At 53.7% G+C, this 20,117-nt stretch overlaps 1 protein-coding gene across 3 annotated transcripts in view; it reads right to left on the reverse strand.

Annotated features, from left to right (window-relative positions):
* TMEM120B (transmembrane protein 120B) overlaps window positions 1-20,117 on the reverse strand; it is a 44,469-nt gene that overhangs the window by 3,670 nt on the left and 20,682 nt on the right. For 2 of the 3 annotated variants that reach the window (XM_058281342.1, XM_058281341.1), the window contains exons 4-11: window positions 15,916-15,975; window positions 15,206-15,301; window positions 11,144-11,233; window positions 3,513-3,578; window positions 3,014-3,075; window positions 1,763-1,855; window positions 474-538; window positions 285-353 (exon numbers count right to left, since the gene is read on the reverse strand). In XM_058281342.1, the coding sequence (XP_058137325.1) occupies window positions 285-353; window positions 474-538; window positions 1,763-1,855; window positions 3,014-3,075; window positions 3,513-3,578; window positions 11,144-11,233; window positions 15,206-15,301; window positions 15,916-15,975 (601 nt within the window). Of the gene's footprint in view, window positions 1-284; window positions 354-473; window positions 539-684; window positions 710-1,762; window positions 1,856-3,013; window positions 3,076-3,512; window positions 3,579-11,143; window positions 11,234-15,205; window positions 15,302-15,915; window positions 15,976-20,117 lie in introns of all 3 variants that reach the window. The other variant, XM_058281343.1, reaches the window with a different exon arrangement.

Here is a 20,117-nt window from a genome sequence, read left to right on the forward strand (position 1 = left end):
CACCTCCCAGGCCCCTGCAGCAGAGAGCCCTGTAGCAAGGCCCCCCTGCAGCAGAGAGCCGTGGGAGCAAGGCCCCCCTGCAGCAGAGAGCCGTGGCAGCAAGGCGCCCCTGCAGCAGAGAGCCCTGGCAGCAAGGCGCCCCTGCAGCAGAGAGCCGTGGCAGCAAGGCGCCCCTGCAGCAGAGAGCCCTGGCAGCAAGGCCCCCCTGCAGCAGAGAGCCCTGTAGCAAGGGCCCTTGGAGGGGGCGGGAAAGGCGGGGACGGGAGCCCCCTTGCACCCCCTACCTGCCATTCTTTGCACTCCTCATGGCTGGAAAGCTCAAACAGCGTGACGGCATTGTAGAGCTGCCAAAACTGGAGAGGGGCGACAGCAACTGCTGGCCAGGGAGGCACTGGCAGCCACCCAAAGGAAACCCCTGGCTCCCAGGGGGCCCAGCCCAGGGATGGGGGTGGACAAGTTCCAGGGGGACTCACGTGGCCACAGAACAGGAAAGGCAAGAGGAAGGTGAGGCCTCGCCACATCCAGGACTGGAATCCTTCTGTGGAGGGCAGGGAGGGGGCCGAGGGCGCCTTGTGAGGGACCCAGCTGCCCCCAGGGCCCCAGCGGGCACCCCCTGCCCAGCCATGCCAGCCCGCCCGAGGACCAGCCGGGCGAGTACACGCACACCTGGGGGGCCACCCTCACCTTTTCAGGTAGGTGAGTGTTCTCACTGTGAAAACAAACAGGAGAGCATGCAAAGCCCTGTGGCCAGGCCGGCGGCTCAGCCCCATCACATCACCAAAAGCTAAGGGGCCCGCGGCACACCCGTGCAGGCGCTCTACTTATGCCTATTTTTAGGAGGTACCAGGGATTGAACCCAGGACCTAGTAAGGGGAAGCAGGTGCTCAACCACTGAGCCACATCTGCTCCCCAGTGAGAGTTGGGTTTTTTTGTTTGCTTGTTCTTTTTAGGAGGTACTCAGGATTGAACCAGGGACCTCATACATGGGAACAGATGCTCAACCACTTGAGCTACATCCGCTCTCCTATATTTTTAATAATTTTAATTTGCACAGGACTTTGCATTTTATAATGGACTTTTGCATCCTCCATTTCCATCAAGTCTTGACAAAGTCAGGCCTACTTCGCACAATAATCTGATGGAAATGACCATCTCTAAAGGTAGCAGTTTGGTTAAAAAAAAGTTTTCCCTGAAAGTTTAGACAAGAGGTCTCCAAACTTTTCTGACTGGGCGTCCCTATTGGTTAAAAAGTTAAGCATGCATCCCCAATTATATATTTATACATATTTATATGTAGACATACACATACATTATATGCAAAATAGGTTACCATTTTGAATATCATAAAAGGCAAAAAATTGACATTTAAAAAGGAATGAGCTTGGGGAGCAGACGTAGCTCAAATGTTGAGTGCCTGCTTCCCATGAATGAGGTCCTGGGTTCAGTCCCCAGTACCTCCTAAATTAAAAATAATAATAAAAAATTTTAAATTAAAAAAAAATTTTTTTAACTAAAAAAAGAGGACGCGCTCGAGGCCCAGCACAGAGGCCTGGCCCGCGGCTGGCCCCCGCGTGCCCTTGCACTTGTCAGCTGAAAGGGAATCCATGGTGAATTATGAGAAACAACTGCAAGGATGGCAGGCCCGGCTTTGCGGGCATGGTAGGTCTTACTAGAAAGTGCTACTGTGGGGAGTGGGGGCTGAAGGCTGTGGGGGCTGGGAGGGTGCGAGTCCCCCGCCGCGCCCCCAGGCCCGGCTACGCACCCACGGTGAGGTCCAGGTGGTTCCTCTCCCCCAGCGCCCGCAGCCGGTAGAGGCAGCCCCGCTGGTAGTAGTACTGCAGGAACTGCACACAGCCTGCAGGGGGAGCGCGGCGCCGCGTCAGGTCGGGAGCCAACCACAGGCGGGTGGGCCTTCCCCCGCAGGAGGCAGGGAGGCGGCTCTGGTTAGAACCCTCTCCCATTCCCCCGACGTGCGCGCGCACACTCGGGGCTGAACGTGCTTTATCCCTTGACTGGGATACACAGAGAGCTCAGCTATCTGAGGACCCATCTGAGCCCCAACAAGATCAGAAACTTCTGGAGCTTTCCTAGGCATGCAGTAGGTGATCAAGAGATGCTTGCTGGAATTCATGATGTGCCCATGTTATGCCAAAACATGGCAAGAGATCGTCCATACAACGGAATACTTCACAGCTGCTCAAAGTGAGGAGGTAGTATTCTCTGCATTGACGTGGAAACATATCCAGGATCAATTAACAGGAAACAACTTCTTAACAAAGCTACATGCACAGAATCCCACACTGTAACAAGCACATAACACAGCACATGTCTATATGTCTGTCTGTGAATAAAAACATCTGAAGGGCACAGCTCTATTAACGGCCACCACCCCTAAGCGTGGCACACAAACAAGGTCCATTCTCAGCTCTGTATGTTTATCCTTGTTTGTAAGCAGGGTTTCATCTACAAATTAAATTGTACATTTTGAACAGGTAATATGTGCACAGAATACAATTCAGAAGGAACAAAAGGGTACCTTGGTGGAAAGTAAATCTCTCCCTGTCCCCAACTCTCCACATCTCCCTCCCCAGAGACAAGCACGGGGTCAGCTGACTGGCTATAAATCCAGAGCTATTCTTAAATGAGAAAAATAACTTCTATTTCCATTTTGAGGATTTACGTAAAACTGGAAAACAAGGCTAGGACCCCAACACTCTCAGCTCCCGAAGGCCACAGCTGGGCCGTTCATTCCTGGGACTGCGGAAGGAAAAGGCAGCGACTGGAGCTCCCAGCGGGCGGTGTGAGTAGGGGACGGGGCGGTGGAGAAAAGAACTCTTCTCAGACTTCCCCGGACCCTGCCCAGCCAGGCTGGCCCTCAGCCAGCCTCGTCTCCTCTTCACACAGACATATCCTGATGTCACCTGGGGACACGACCCCAGGGGCCACGGAGGCCCCCTCCGTGAAAGCTAAAGGGAAACCTCCCCTTCCCCAAACCCGGCCAAGAGACACTCACTCTGAAAAATTGAAAATGCTAAAAACTGATCACGAAACTTCTGATAAATTAGTCCATTAGGCCTGGAGGGAGAAGGGAAAAAAACAAAGTGTGATGCAGCTGCAAAATTGGAAATTTAGAAATGTATCCCTGCCCCATCTCTATCCCAACCAAGAGGGAAGATTTAAAACTTAAACAGAGGTCCCTGGTTTCTACCCTTCTTTATCACCAGTGTCCCCACAGAGAAGCAGGTTGTTTCTATCACTGCTTTCTGTCCTTTCTAGAACCGGGGAGTGGGGGGGGGAATCTAGAAGTCAGAGTCCCCAGCCCACGTCCCCTCCTGCTGCTTCTCCAGCCTCTGTCCCGCATGACAGGGGCCCTGCAAATTCACATCTTCCCTCCCTACCAAAAGCCTCAGCTCAGGCCCCCGCCCGGGAAGCCCCCCCCCGGGAATATGGCCTCCGCGCCCAGCCCATCCACAGCCTGTGCTGCTCCCAGGCCCCGGGGAGGGCGCACTCACCAGGTCAGCATCACGCCCGACAGGAACGTGGACACATAGTGGTGAGACACCCACCAGCCTTTAATTCTAGGAAAGAGAGAGAGAAGGAAAGGGAGCTCAGGGTGGGAGAAGGCAGGAGGCTCCCTGGCACCCAGCCGGTGCGTTCAGGCGCTGCTCAGAGGACAGCCAAGGAACAGCGTCTGAGAGCAAGAAATGGGCCCAGGCGAGGGCCTTGCCCTCCTCGCTGGCCTGTGTGGACACTCAGTCACGCACAAGCCCTGCAGTTGAACCCGGACGGCGTCCAGCTTGGGAATGGCTTCCTGCCCCAGGAACACAGCCCTAACTCCGTCCCAGTCTCGGGGCCCCACGGCCTCCCAGACCCTCACCCCGTTGCTAAGGCTCCAGGCACCCTAAAACTTGCAGGCTCGAGGATTTTGCATTCCTTGAACCCGCTGCCACCTCAGGGCCTTTGCACTTGCTGTCCTCTCCACTCCAACATCTTTGCCTGACTGACTCCTGGTCGAAATTCTAGCTGCTGACAAAATGTCACCTCCTCAAAGGGGCCTTCCCAACTGCTCCTTTGCACCGCATCACCTGGTTTTGTTTTCTTCCCAATGCTTAGCTCTAGTCTTTTTTTTTTTTTTTTTTTTTTATTAATTTTTTTATTTTTTATTGACTTTGTAATAATATTACATTAAAAATATATATGTGAGGTCCCATTCAACCCCACCCCCCCACCCCCCCTCTCCCCCCCCCCAACAACACTCGTTCCCATCATCATGACACATCCATTGGATTTGGTAAGTACATCTTTGGGCACCTCTGCACCTCATATACATTGGTTCACATCATGGCCCATACTCTCCTCTATTCCATCATGTAGGCCCTGTGAGGATTTACAATGTCCGGTGATTACCTCTGAAGCACCATCCAGGGCAGCTCCATGTCCCGAAGACGCCTCCACCTCTCATCTCTTCCTGCCTTTCCCCCTACCCTTTGTCCATTATGTCCACTTTTCCCAATCCAATGCCACCTCTTCTATGTGGACACTGGATTGGTTGTGTCCATTGCACCTTTATGTCAAGAGGAGGCTCAGATTCCACCTGGATGCTGGATGCAATCCTCCCATTTTCAGTTGTAATCACTCTAGGCTCCATGGTGTGGTGGTTGTCCTTCTTCACCTCCATCTTAGCTGAGTGTGGTAAGTCCAATAAATCAGATTGTAGGTGCTGGAGTCTGTTGAGGCTCAGGATCTGGCTATCACATTGTCAGTCCAGAGATTCAAATCCCCTAAATATATCTTAAACCCCAACATTAACTGCACCTCCAGCACATTAGCATGAAAGTCTTATGAAGGGAGATCCCATCTGAGTCCAGATTCATCACACATAAACACCATTTCCAAAGAGGGGCCATCTGCCCTGGTAGTTAACCCCATCGGCCATGACCATAACTCCCATGGGTCTCTTTAGCCCTCAAAGGAACCAATATCTGGGGGTTGTATCTGCTTTATCTGTCTCTCTGTCTAGTCTTTTTTTTAAGATTTATTTTCTATTTATTTCTCTTCCCTTCCCCCACCCCCCAGTTGTCTGCTCTCTGTGTCCATTCGCTGTGTGTTCTTCTGTGACCACTTCTATCCTTATCAGCAGAACCGGGAATCTGTGTTTCTTTTTGTTGCGTCATCTTGTTATGTCAGCTCCGTGTGTGCGGCGCCATTCCTAGGCAGGCTGCACTTTCTTTTGCGCTGGGCGGCTCTCCTTATGGGGCGCACTCTTTGTGCATAGGGGCTCCCCTACACGGGGGACACCCCTGCGTGGCACGGCACTCCTTGCGCGCATCAGCACTGCGCATGGGCCAGCTCCACACGGGTCAAGGAGGCCCGGGGTTTGAACCACGGACCTCCCATATGGTAGGTGGATGCCCTATCCATTGGGCCAAGTCCACTTCCCTAATCTTTTTTTTTTTAAGTTCTTTTTTTCAAATTAATTTCACTCCCCTTCCCCACCCCACACCCAGTTGTCTGCTCTATGTCCACCTGCTGTGTGTTCTTGTGTCTGCTTGTATTCCTGTCAGGAGCACCCGGAATCTGTGTCTCGCCCTGCCGCATCATCCCGCTGCATCAGCTCTCCACGTGTGCTTTTTGTGCTGGCCAGCTCTCCCCACAGGGCGTACTCCTTGTGCGTGGGGCTCCCCTACACAGGGGACACCCCTGCGTGGCAGGGCACTCCTTGCACGCATCAGCACTGCGCATAGGCCAGCTCCACACGGGTCAGGAGGCCCCAGGCCCAAACCCCGGACCTCCCATGTGGTAGGCGGACGCCCCATCCATTGGGCCAAATCCGCTTCCCATTAGCTCTAATCTGAAACGACTTATCTTTTTCCTCATTTATCTGAGCCCCTTCCCCATGCACACGCAAACTCCACAAGTGTAGGGCTCTTGACTGTCTTGTTCTTTGATGCACAGAACGGGTGCTCAACAAACGTGTTGAATAAACGCACATGCACACCCCCCGCTACACAAGGCTGGGGCTACAAATGCTCATCCACATGGAGATTGGACAGACCCGCACTGGCCGCTTCTCCTGGGAGCCACGCGCCCTCCAGCTGGCCTGCTCCCATCGTTGACAGCAGGCCCTCACCCCGGGTTTCACTGACCCTGTCCAGAACCCGCGGGGATGCTGTTCTCAGAACTCGACACTCGCACTCGGGGCTCTCACCCCACAGCAGAGGAGAGCCTGGTTCTTGGCCCTCCTCCGTGCCAGGGGCAGCCCAGGAGAGGAGTTGGATCCTCAAGCCTCTGCCCCCCAAAGCCCCAGGGACTGCCTTTGGCCCCTCATGGCCTCCCCAGCTCCCCCCTGGGAGCTCAGTTATCTGAACACCATGTGCAGTAATCTGCTTGCCGAACACACCCTGCAAGCAGACCTGCTCCTTCCTCACAGGGAAGCAGGGCTGCAGATGCTGGAGGGACACACCTGGGAGTAGAACCAACCTTCCTCCCTCCAGAATTCTCTCTTGGCAGAGGACCGGGGTGGGGCAATGTGGTCCAGAGCTGCCACTCACAGAGGAGGAACTGGGAGGACATGCTGGTCTGGGAGAGGGGACACCAGATCAGGCTTTCTTTGTAACTTGCTTTTGGTCTCATCTCCCAGGGCAGCGCCCATGGGTCTGTCTTGGCTTCTTAAATGCCACATGACATTCAGGTTGTGGCCCTGCCATTGTCTTGTTGGCTGTTCCTCCACTGTCTCTACCACTTCCAATGCTGCTGTGACATCCTCGTGGGAGTCCCCTGGTACAATGACACTGTTTCTCAAGGTGATGCCCAAGAAGTAATGGCTGGGTCAGAGGGTGTGTGCAAATCACCTCTAAAATAGATACATCAGGGAAGCGAACTTGGCTCAACAGATAGGGCGTCTGCCTACCACATGGCAGGTCTTCGGTTCAAACCCAGGACCTCCTTGACCCTTGTGGAGCTGGCCCATGCACAGTGCTGATGCACGCAGAGTGCCATGCCACGCAGGGGTGTCCCCAGCATTGGGGAGCCCCACGCACAAGTAGTGTGCCCCATAGGGAGAGCTGCCCAGCGCAATAAAAGTGCAGTCTGCTCAGGAATGGTGCCACACACAGAAAGAGCTGATGCAGCAAGATGATGCAATAAAAAAAGAGACACAGATTCCTGGGCCACTGACAAGAATAGAAGGGGACACAGAAGAGCACACAGTGAATGGACACAGAGCAGACAACTGAGGGCGGGGGGAGAGAAATAAAAATAAAATAAATCTTTTAAAAATAAATAAAAATAGATAAATCACTCATACCCCACCAGCAAGGTATGAGAATATATCTGGTTTCCCAAACCCTCCCCAACACCAGATGACAAATTTTCCAATTTCCGCCAATCTTACTAGGTGAGAAATGGTGCAATGCTGAGGTATTAGTTTGCATTTCCCTAAGGTTAAGTGGGTTTGATCAGTCTTAAAATCTTCTGACCAAAAGACAAACGTCCTATGAGCAGGGACTGGATTATACCCATCTCTTGTCCCTCTGGCCCAAACAAGAGTTCTGGGCATAAAGTATGTGTGCAAGCTTGAGCTTTAGGATTATAGTGAGGGGCAAGGTTTTATGTAGCTCTGAATTCCTAACACTAACAGCAACAGGTAAACAATAGGCTCTCAATGAATGCTGAAATGAATGAAGTGGCATCCAGGAGGTACAGCTGGTGAAAGCAGCAGCTGGCCTGGACGCCACAGCACAGAGCTGATGGGAGATCTTTGCAGGTGCCACGTGAGCTCACGGGCACAGACTAAGACGCCCATCGGCTTTGTCCCTCAGCCTCCCTGCCCCTCCCCCATCCCTCTCTTGCCTGTCATCGTCCAAGAGGACCCCTTGGCTCCAGTTTTCTGACAGGAGAGGCCGTTGGCCGCGATCCTGACTCTCAGCTTGATGAGCAAGCAGGAGATCTCCCTGGAGCCCCCTCAGGTCGCTGCAAAGCCACCTGTGAGCCCGCGGGCCCTGGCAAACCCGTCTCCTCTGTCCTGCTCCCCAGAGCCCCCCTGAGAAAGGGCCACTCCCTCTCTGGGAGTGGCCGAAGCCACACACAGATGCTGGGCAACCAGCTCAACTGAGCAGCAGCTTTTAATTCCACAGCTCCAGTACTGTGCCCAGGGCCCAGTGCTGACAGATGTCACCGATAACCAGAGCTGAGTGGCATCAGGGGAGGATGGAAATCGCTGCTTGCCCAGCAAAGCACACGCGAGCACTACTGTCCATCTGCAACCCCAGCGGGCTGGGCTGGTTTTGTGCACGTGTCTCTATAACTATTTATTGTGATCTTATTCAGATGTCACAAAACTCATCCAGTCAGTGGTTTTCAGTGTATTTAGAGTTGCACAACCACTGCCACAATCAACTTTAGAACTTTAGAACCCCAAAAAGAAGCTTGTACCGACTGGCTGTCACTCCCTGGGCCTCTTTTGCCACAAAAATGAAGCTTGCAGGAACTTGTGTGTTTTGCTGTATGAGCAGATAGCAGATGCCCCAGGAGAAGCGGGTCCACGAGTGGCCAGAATTCGGGGACAGCATGCGTTGGCATCTGGGGAGCGTGCCACATAGGTATGTGGGTGAACCTGTGCACTGGCCACTACTCAACCTCGGCCGTTTCTGGCTTTGTGTTTGGGGTTATCTGGACAGTTGGGGGAGTGGCTGACCTCGGCGAAGCCCTCTGAGGCCAGCCCCCCTGCACCCCTGTACCTAAGGCCCCTGTGAGAGCCTGCTAGAGCCAGGAACCCGTGAGCCGGCAGGCTGGGGAAGCCAGCAGGATCACTGACTGATTCGTTCTGGCCCAGAACTAACTACGGTGGACATCTGCTGTTCTGCTCTTCTGGGCCTCAGTTTTCTTTTGGGGAAACCACCACCCCCCTCCCCAGATCCCCATACCCCACGCTCCATCTAGATGTTCGGGGTAGGACTGAAGGCTATACCTGGGCACACGACCAGACCTGGCCAATCAGAGCTTGGCATCCCTCCAGCCACAGTGATTGGCTCAGGGATGAGCACGTGCCCTGAGCCCAGCCAATCAGAAGTCTGCCTGAAGATTCCAGCTGGCTGGGTCTTTGCTGCTGTGGTAAGAGCTGGGGGCCAAAGCAAGAGACGACAGAGCAGGGAGGAGGGGGCTTAATGCTTTTCCAGCGCTTTTTCACCAATGTGAAACATCGCGGCTTTGTGTGCCATCCATCCCCCTTCTTGATTAGACCCCATAGGGCGGGGTTTTGGCATTCGCAAAATTTGCAAGGGAAGCTGTCTTGCTAAATGCACTGAGCTACGTCTCACACTGGAGGCATCAACTACAAAGGAAGGGTGGCTCCAGCCCACCCTGCCTTAGGCCTGCTTCTCTGACCACACCCCATGTGCCAACTGGGGCCTCAGATGCAACCTGGACCAGACAAGGCTCAGTCGGACCAAAGCAGGGCAGCAAACACCCAGGAAGCTCTACCTTTCAGCTCCACTGTCTCCAGAATCCTGGTATGGCCCAAGAACCTTCCATCCTTCCAATGCTTTGGTTCAGTTCGTTGCATTAAAGACTGTGTGATGCTTCCTGGAGACCAGCCCTGAGCTGGCCGGGATGCTTCATGCGAGATGAGAAGGGTGGCGTCCCTCCCAAGCTGGACCTTTCTCTTCTCTTCAGGTGCTCACTGGGGCTGCTTTCTTAGCTATTGCTTGGTAAGGGGCCAAGCAGGAGGGGAAACCTCAAACTGATCTCCCTTGCCCACGCCTAGAAGAAATCCGCTCTGAGGAGAAGCTGGGAAGAGCACAGGCCAAAGCTCCTGTGGACGCTGAAGATGAGTCACATTTCAGTTACCCAGATTCAGCCTGCCTGCCTTTTCCCCTCCCCTACAAACTGGCATCAGCTCCTGCAGTCATCCCAAGATAAGGCACTTGTTTGGGCTCTCTCAGCCCATCCCAGACTGCCCCCCAAAGCCAGTGTTTGGAGATAGGCCTGTGAACAGTTCTACTACAACACCCAAGCTGTGCCTGCCACGAAAGGGTCTTTTTAAAAAGCCCTCTGGGTCTTTAAAAGACTCAGGAGGGGGAGAAGCAGATATGGCTCAAGCGACTGAGCTCCCGCCTACCACTGGGAGGTCCCAGGTTTGGTTCCTGGTGCCTCCTAAAGAAGACACGCAAGACAGCGAGCTGACACAATGATGACACAACAAGAGACACAAGAAGAAAAACATAATGAGAGGCACAACAAAGCATGCCCAGGGCCACACAGCTGGTGAGCAACAGCACTGGGCTAGGACCCAGGAGCCCCCTCCCAGCCTGGCCCCCTTCCTCCCTGGCACCAGTTCGTTGACAAGGCAGGTTTGGTCCCGCCCCTCACCCCTGTCCACCCTCCTCCCTCCCCATCTCTCGGTGGAGACCCATCCACTCTTACCACCCAGAATCCATTCATGCTTCTCCTAGCAGCAGTACCGCACTTTGCCTCTGCTTTGGGGAGCCACTCCCCTCCCCAAATGGGCAGTTTCTGTGGTTTTGGGAAGAGCTACCTCCAATGATAGCTAGAAGGGTGGGCACGTGGCTCAAGCCCAGCCAATCACAGCAGTGCTTTCTCTGGCCACAGTGATTGGTTCAGGGATGAGCATGTGATCTGGGTAGCACCAATGGGACCCACTGAGACTTCTGGACGAGAAGAGCGTGCCCATTTCTCTGAGAATGCTAGGGATAATGACAGGAGCCTGGAGCTGCTGGGTGCCACTACCTGGAGCCTGAGAAGACAACACAGTAGAAAGCGGAGGTGAGAGAGAGAGAAAAGCCGGGTCCTGACAACCTGTCCAAGCACCTGGGTCAAGCCTTACCTGAAGCCAGTCTCAGTGGACCTGTTCCTCTCAGGAAAAAAAGTAAAGTCTCCTATCATGTTAAGTAAGTATGAGTTAGGGTTTATGTTACTTGCAGTCAAGAGACTGACCACGAGCGAGTGAGGCTGCAACACTGCACAGGACACGGTTTTCCTCCTCCCTGGGGGTGCACAGCCCCTGACCTCCTCAAGGAAGAAGGGAGTGCAGGCGGGGGTGACGGCCCTCCACCTGACTGCCCTCTGTGGCGGACTTCCCGCTGACCCCTCCCTCGACTCCCCACCAAACCAGGCCCCCCCTTACCTTGAGCCATTGCTGATAAGAATGCTCTCCCGAATGGTCAGGGTGCAGTAATACCACACCAGCAGGAAGTTGAAGACTTCATCTGTCACCCTGTCGTGGAGAAAGAGCCCCGAGGGGAGCAGGCATGAGACCCCGGGACACCGTCCCCCTCCAGCGCCGAGCCGAACGCGCAACCCAGGACCAAAGCCTGCACGAGGCAGGAGCTGCCTCTGGAAATCACCACGTCAGACCGCAGGAGGGCAGCGGGGAGTTTGGCCTCATCTGCCTACCTGAAACCCACCTGCCCTTCCATCCTGAGGTTTCCCCTCCTCCCGAGCCCTCGGCCCACGGCAACCTCTAAGTTCTTATCGTCTGATGTGAAACTTCTGGAAGCATGGCGACCAAAGGACTTTGCCAGGAAACCTAAAATTCCCTTTTAAAGTGTCTGCCACTCGGTGTCTCCCGTCTCCCAGTCCAGGGGGTCACAGGAGCTGGCAGCTGTCGGGCGTGCCTCCCGTCTACAGGCAGGCCTGGCAGTGAGTCCTGGTCACCAGGATGTTTTCTCCTGGTCCCTTCTTTGTCTCATCAGTGACAAGAAGAGCAAGACCAAGGCGTTGGGGCTGCAGTGCTTCAGGGATGTACGATGCCGGCCTCTGTCTGCTCCGCCGAGGTGTATCAGCCTCTGCGGCTGCTGTAACAAATAACCGCAGCACTGAGGCTGTGGGCAGTGCCCGAGTCCTCTTGTTCTTGAGTCAGGGGGGGCCAAATGGCGGGGCGGGGCTGCGTTCCTCCAGGAGGTGCCGGGGAGGGCCTCTCCTTGCCTTTCCTGCCTGTGTTGGCTCCGTGTTCCTCCCACCTTTCTACTGCTGCGCCCGCTCCTTCTCCAACGCTGACCCCTGCCTCCCCCTCCCAAGGCCCCTGGGGGCCACACCCTGGCTCACCGTCCTGGTTAACCAGAGCTTCTCCCTGCCTCAAGATCCTGACTTCCTCGGGCTGGCCGAGTCCATTTTGCCATGTCACCTAATAGATTGGCAGGGTCTGGGGATTAGGATGGGGGCATCTTTGGGGGCAAGGCCAGCGCTCATCACTGGGGACTTGCAACACAGCAGGCATTTCACAGGGACGAGCTCTGTGAATACAACTCCCCGGGGCTGGTCCTTGGAGCAGGGGCACCTGCCACACCCACGCTCTCCTGCCCGACTCCCACCTGCCAGAACCTGCAATGCCTAGCGCACCTGGAGGCTTCCTCAGGCCCCCAGGGCCCACTCTGCTGGGGCGAGGGGCAGAGGTGCCTGGCAGCAGTTGGCGCCCTCGCCCGGCGCTCGCGGCCCCGGCTAACCTTTCCTTGCTCACCTCCCCTTCCCCTCCCAGCGTTCCCTAGGATCGCCTCCCAAACAAGCCTCTTAGAATCACATGCTTGCCTTGGGGTCTCTTCTGGGGGAACCCCGGCTGAGACACGACTGCTTTTCATTTTACAGAAGTGGAAACTGAGGCCCAGAGAAGGGAGGGAGTTGTCTGGGATCACAGAGCCGGTGGGTGCTGGAGTGGGATCCAAAGCCAAGCCCATCTGGGCCTGAAGCTTAACTCCCACCAGGGCCAAACCCCACAGTCCCATCCAGGCAGAGCCTCTGGACCTGCAGGAGGAGGAAGGGGCTTCCCACTTTCCAGCTGCCTCACCGCAGCCTCCCAAAGACCAGCTGACACCGGCAGAGCAGGCATCCTGGGTTCCAGGGAAAGATGAAGAAGCAGGCGCAGAGAGGTCAAGGGCTCTACCCCGGGTCACACAGCCTGAGTGGTAGAGCTGGACCTGCCCCCACGGCTCTGAAGGATGTCAGCCACACCCAGCACAGGCTCAGAAGTGCCACGGAGGGGCCTCTGGGTGGAGCACCCAGCAAGGAAACGATGCCCAGGGGCAGGAGTGAGGAAAGAGAAGCCGCCACTCGGACACAGGCGTGCTAAGCCGTGCTCTTTTCCATGCGTGCCCAGTCGTGGCCAGAACAACTGTACAAGTAACAGCCACTAAGGCCCGGGCGGCACGCATGAGCCAGGCACTACTCCAAGCGCCGTCCAGTAAGAGCTTATCCGTCCTCACACCCGTCCTGCCACGCAAGCTCCGTAGTCCTCACTGTAAGTGTGAAGAAACTGAGGCAGGGAGAGAGTATCCTCCTCTTTAAATCTGCCCAAGGTTAAACGGCAAGGCAAGGCCCTCGGGGCACATGGTCAGACCCCCCAGCCCCATTTTAACCCATGCGAGGTGAACAGTGTTGAAGAGCGTTCCCTCCCCAAATCCACATCCCCCCAAAGCCTTCAACTATGGTCTCATTTGGAAATAGGGTCGTGGCAGATGTAAGTAGTTAGGAGGAGAGCACCCTGGTTCGCGGCGCCCTAAAGGCCAGGTCTGGTTTCCTTAAAGGAAGAACAGACAGGGGAGGGGGCCCATAGGGAGAAGACGCCACGAGAAGACCGGCGAGTCTGCAGTGACACAGCCACAAGCCAAGGCGCGTCTGGGGCCGCCGGGCCCAATGAGGCCAGGAAGGTTCTCCTGGAGAAACTTCCGAGGCAGCAGGGCCTGCTGCTACCTTGATTCCAGACGTCTGGCCCCAGAACTGTAAGGCCCTGAATGTCCAGTGCTTTCAGCCACCCTTAGGGAGCTAAGATAGAGAGGGTGGGAGAAAGGGAGACACCCAGGCCCTCGGATAAGCCCCAGAGCTTGGCAACACACCCGGGCTTGCTCTTCTTTTTCTTTTCTTTGGAGGTACCAGGACTGGGGATTGAACCCAGGCCCTCGTGCATGGGAAGCCGGGGTGCAACCACTGAGCTACACTGGCTCCCCTTTTAGTTCCTTAGCCTGGTTTCCTCTTTGAGGTCCCTGGGGGTTCCACACGAGGAAGCCCAGGTGCACATCGAGACCCAGCACACATACACACACACACACAGGGGCACGTGGGCAGCCTTTTCCCTCCAGGGCAACGGGTCAGGTCTGAGGCAGCAGGCAGCCTCAGGCCAGCACCTAAAAGAGCCTTTGTTTGAGCAGTCAAGTGGCCAGGCCAGCAGCTCAACTCCCAGCCAGGCGCCTGCCAGGAAGTAAGCCCTTAACACATGGGCCAACTGCCCAAGCTGTACTTGGCTGCCTCTCCCAGGGCAGAAATTCCAGGGCCCGAGGGAGAAACGAAAGGCTCTGGGCCAATGCAGGATCCCCCACTGGCCTCATCCCCCGAGAGGAGCATGGCCTCGTCCTACTTCAACAATAGCAGCTAAGACTCTCAGCAGGCACCGCTCTGTGCCAGCCACTGTTCTAAGCCCCGCACACACATTTGTCACAATAACCCTGGCAAGTAGGTACTGCTTTCAGTCTCGATTTAAAGATGAGGAGACTGAGGTTCCCAGAGGATACCTGCCTGTGGTAACAGCCTGCTAGGCATGAAGATTCAAACCTACACAGTCTGCGTTCTTTCTTGTTTTGTTTTCCCTGAGATGTAATTCACATACCACAACATTCACCATTTTCAGGTGCACAATTCATTTGTTTTTAGTATAGGTCAGGGTTGTGCAACCATTACCACTAATTCCAGAACATTTTCTTCACCGCATAAAGAAACCCCCCTACAAATTGGCAGTCAGTCCTCCAGCCCCCTCCCCCAGCTCTGTCCCTCAGGCTCTGCCTGTTCTGGGCACTTCATAGAAATGGAACGCTACGTATGTGGCCGTGTGACTAGCTGCTTTCGCTCAGCATCACGTTTTCAAGGCTCAGCCACATCACAGCCTGAATCAGTACTTCCTTCCTTTTTAAGGGTTGAATAATATTCCACCGCATGGCTAGACCACACTTGGGCTCTTTCTTAACTGCACATTACAAGGCCTTTCCAGCAGCCATTCAATACATTTGGTAAATATTTACTGGCTGGCTGCAGAGTGGACAGGACTCATTTCCCATGAGAAAGGGCCCCTTCTCTAGCCCACGTCTTATCACACCAGATGCTGCAGAGGCAGCAGAGACCCTGCACTGCCACCCCAGCCCCCCCTCCCCGCAGGCCCTCTCCTCACCGCCTGCGTGCCCATGCCCACCCCGCCACACCCCGTTACCTGTAGTGAAGGACAAATCGACAGGCCACAGCACCGAGCAAGAGGATGATCGTCAGGTAGAGCTTGAACTTCTCATACTCGTCCTTGTAGGCAAACCTGCCACGACAGACCCCCACAGAAAGTCATGTCACTAGAGTTCCACCCTCAGCCCCATCAGACCCTGGACCTACCCCTAGTCCCACACCCCCCAAGGACCTTCTGATCCCTTTCAAGGGGAAACCTGGCCTTGAATGGTGATGCTCAATTTAGGGGGAAAAGGTCAACTGCACAAAAGCACCCCCAACTCACTGGGCTCCTGCTCTAGGGCTCTGGGCTCATGGGGAACGGCCAGGGGAGGAGAGCCAGGGTCTCTTCCCTCGGAAACACCAAGGATCAACTTCCCTTGGAAAGTGAGAGATTTAGGGTGGACGAGATAGCCCACTGCCCATGAGAAACGGCCCCATCCCTATCCCACGCCTTCTCACACACATTTCTCATGAGAAATGGGTGGTCTCATCCCCCCAACATGCCAACTCTGTGAAAGGAAGGAAAACCACCCCCAAACGATCTCCCTGCTGAGGAGGAAAGTATCAGAAGGAGTCAAAAGCCAGAGCCCCGAAGTGACATTTTTTTATTTATGCAAAAATTCTAGGCTGGGCTTGTCTTTCCTGAGTTAAAAGAGCAAAATGCCCGAATCCGACAGAGCCGGGTGGGGGCCTGGGCACACTCACTTGGCCTGGTTGCTGAGAAGGGTCACGTTCACATTGCCCAGGACCAGGTTTAGGTAGAGCCTAGAAGGAAAGACCTGTGAGGACCTCGTTCCCCCACAGCCCTGGGAGCAGGCCCCGACCGGCATGATTCAAGCGACCTCAACAAGCACACCGAGCAGCCACGCACAGGCAGGGTGCTCAGCTCCGTGGCCAAAGGGCCCCCTGGCAAGAGAGACGCATGACAACTGGGACGGATGTGACGATCAGGCTAATCCACACTCCCCCACCCCATTTTTGCTCTTGTCACAGACACGCCCACATTTTAGTTGGCTTAAAAATCCTATTTCCAGGAAGCGGACTTGGCCCAGTGGTTAGGGCGTCTGTCTACCACATGGGAGGTCTGCAGTTCAAACCCCGGGCCTCCTTGACCCGTGTGGAGCTGGCCCACGCGCAGTGCTGATGCGCACAAGGAGTGCCCTGCTACGCAGGGGTGTCCCCCGTGTAGGGGAGCCCCATGCGCAAGGAGTGCACCCCATAAGGAGAGCCGCCCAGCGTGAAAAAAAGTGCAGCGTGCCCAAGAATGGCACTGCCTTCATGGAGAGCTGACACAACAAAATGACGCAACAAAAAGAAACACAGATTCCTGTGCTGCTGACAACAACAGAAGCGGACAAAGAAGAACACACAGCAAAGAGACACAGAGAACAGAAACTGGGGCAGAGGGAGGAAAGGGAGAGAAATAAATAAATCTTAAAAAAAAAAAAAAAAAAGACCAATCCCTCACCTTATTATAAAAAAAAAAATCCTGTTTCCCAGCCTCCTTTGCAGCTAGATGTGAGCATGTGACTACATTCCAGCCAATGAGGTGAAGGGGTAGATATGCACAATCTCTGGGTCAATTTAAAAAGGACTCTTTAAAATTAAGGTGTATTTCACTTAGTGCACACATCTCACATGCACATAATGAGTTTTATTTACCCACTGTAGCAGTTTGATTGTTTATGAATCCCAAAAGTAGATATTGGGTTATGTTTGTAAACTGGTCTGTTCCTCTGGGCATAGTAGATTGTATTAAGTTCAGAGGTGTCACGTTTACTTGATTAAATTATGACTAAGGCTTTGATCGGGCCACGTCAGTAGGATGTGGAGTCCCCGCCCCCTTAGAGAAAACTACCAGGCAGAGGAGTTAGCTGGAGTTTTTATGCCGGAGCCCTGGGAAGTAAACAACAGGAAAAGAACACAGAGGAATAGAGACGGCGCCGTAGACATGGCAGAGGCCCCAGGAACAGAGAGAGCCTGATAGTCGACAGCTGGCCTGTGGAGAGAAAAGAGCCCTGGGAGAGAGATGAGACGTATCCCAGCCTACAGCTGATATTGGAAGAAGCTGGGGCCACGGAGCCTTAAAAGGAAAAGGCAGCCTGAACCCTGGCAGACATCGGCAGCCCTCTTGCTCCAACATGTGGCAACTGACTTTGGTGAGTGAAGTAACTTACGCTTCATGGCCTGGTAACTGTAAGCTCCTACCCCAAATAAATACCCTTTGTAAAAGCCAACAGATTTCTGGTATTTTGCATCAGCACCCCTTTGGCTGACTAACACACTTGCACACTCTTATCAAGGCTTTTCAGCCCCAGAAGACTCCCTGGTACCCCTCCCATTCAGAACCTCTCCCCAACGGAAGCCACTACTGTGTTTTCTATCCCCTATGGGTTAGTTATGAACGTCACAAAAACGTGTGCCATGTTCTACTTTATGTCTGGCTACTTTCCCTCAATACTATGTCTGTGAAATTCATCCGTGTTGCAAGAGTATCAGTGCATCTTTCTTTTCTCACCACCTGAGTATTCCATTGAATGGACAGACCATAACATTTATTCATTCTATTCTTTTTTTTTTTAAAGAGTTATTTATTTCTCTCCCCTCCTCCCGCCCCGCCCCAGTTGTTTGTTCTCTGTGTCTATTTGCTGTGTGTTCTTCTTTGTCCACTTCTGTTGTCAGTGGCACGGGAATCTGTGTTTCTTTTTGTTGCGTCATCTTGCTGTGTCAGCTCTCCGTGTGTGTGGCACCATTCCTGGGCAGGCTGCACTTTCTTTCACGCTAGACGGCTCTCCTTACGGGGAGCACTCCTTGTGCGTGGGGCTCCCCTACGCGGGGGACACCCCTGCGTGGCAGGGCACTCCTTGCGCGCATCAGCACTGCGCGTGGGCCAGTTCCACATGGGTCAAGGAGGCCCCGGGGTTTGAACCGCGGACCTCCCATGTGGTAGGCGGACGCCTTAACCACTGGGCCAAGTCTGCCACCTATTCATTCTATTCTTGATGACCATTTGGCTTATTTTCAGTGTTCGGTTATTACAAATAAAAATGCTGTGATGTTCTTTTTTTAAATCAAAATACAATTCACATACCATAGCATTCACCATTTTCAAGAGTATGATCTAATGGTTTTTAATATACTCACAATATTGTGTAACCATCACCACTATCTAATTCCAGAACATTTTCAACACCCAAAAAAGAAAGCCCATACCCATCAGCAGTCACTCCTCATCCCTCCCTCCCCGCAGCCCCTGGCAATCCACAATGCATTTGCCTCTGGACATTTAATATAAATGGAGTCAAACATATGAAGTCTGTTGTGGCATGTACATTCTTGTGTGTGTCTTCTGAGGACGTAAGCACTCATTTCTGCTGGGAGGGTTACACAGTGAGCAGAAGCTGGAAGGACTTCTGCCCACTCACCTCTGGACTGTCAGGTGTCTCTCTCTATTGTTTCTTTGGGCCTCTGCTGTAATAGCTGATACCCTAATACACTAATGAAGGGATTAAAAAAGGGTTATGAGAGCTTGGGGGAGAAGGGTTAATTCCACAGAGGGAGAGTGTCTGGAAAGGCTTCACGGAGGCAGCAACATTTGAACTGGGCTTTGAAGGATGAGTAACACTTCGATAGGAAAGAAAAGAAGAGAAAAACCCTTTTTCTAGTGATCAGTGGATTCTAGGGGCATTTGCAGTTTGGTGTAACTGGAGCAGAGGCATAAAGGGGGCATATGTTATGTTTTTATTCAACTGTGTTTTCTTTTTAGTTTTTGTTTATATTTTAAATTATTAAATGTATAAAATAAAGTAAAAAAAAAAAAAGGGGGGCATTTGTTTTCCTCGCCTGGCATTCAGTCCCTTCCTCCTGAAAGAGCAATGGAAGTCCCCTTTGGAGAATCACTTTTCCCCCTAGACCCTACGGAAAAGCACGTGACCCAGGCTTGGCCGATCAGAACAGCGAACCCTCCTGATTGAGCCAAGGATGGCCCTCGGCTATTATCAAGGCCAATGAGAGAATCAGCCCTGGGACTTTTGCCAGAACTACTGAGGAAAAGGTTTCCTCTCCTAGAATTTCTAAGGGGTAGGACGCAAGCCCAGTGCTGCTAGGGCTAGCTTGTAGAGAAAGTCTGCCTAAGAATGAAACCCACATGCTGCAAAAGAGCAAAAAGAGAACAAGGAGACAGATCCTAATAGTATTATTTGAGCAGCAGGATCCAGCCATACCTGGAGTTACACCTGGCCTTTTCTATATGAGCCAAGAAATCCCCAATTTTTAACTAAGCACCTGTGAATTGGCTTTACTGTCACCTGTAATCCGAAGCTTCCTGACAAGATGCAGGGAGGGACTGGGAAGAAAGGAAGTTGGAAGGAGGATCTGAGCCACCCAGCAAAGAAGGGTCAAGAGTGTCGGGCTACTGGTTCATTCCGTAGATGACACGGGAAGGTTTTACTCACACAGCAAAAAAGGTGAAGTCAAGAGAAATGGCTTAAACGGCTAGCAGGTCACCTGCCGTTGCGCTTCCGGCCTAAAAGCGATGCCCTCCTCCTGGTGGGAGACGCTGGCTCAGTGCCCGGTGGGACTGAGAAGGTTCAGGGTGACGTGACGGGACGTGCCGGGAGGCCCACAACAGCGCACGAGACGCCAACACTGTAAGGACCCCTCCCGAGAACAAGGTGTAGCGGTGGTCTGAGGGAGGGGATGGCGCCTTCCCGCAAGGGGCACGAGGGAAAGAACACAGGCTCTGGACTCGGAAGGCCCAGGGATCGCAGCCTGGCTCCACCACACATGGGCGGGGCCCCCTTGGAGAGAGACACCTTGACCTGACTCACTAGGTTGTTGAGGATAAAAAAGAACTGAGGTCAAGCGAGCTCCCAGCACAGTGCCCAGTGTGCAGTTGGCGCTCAATT

Source organism: Dasypus novemcinctus, chromosome 19 (assembly GCF_030445035.2).
Source record: "Dasypus novemcinctus isolate mDasNov1 chromosome 19, mDasNov1.1.hap2, whole genome shotgun sequence".
Classification (NCBI taxonomy): domain Eukaryota; kingdom Metazoa; phylum Chordata; class Mammalia; order Cingulata; family Dasypodidae; genus Dasypus; species Dasypus novemcinctus.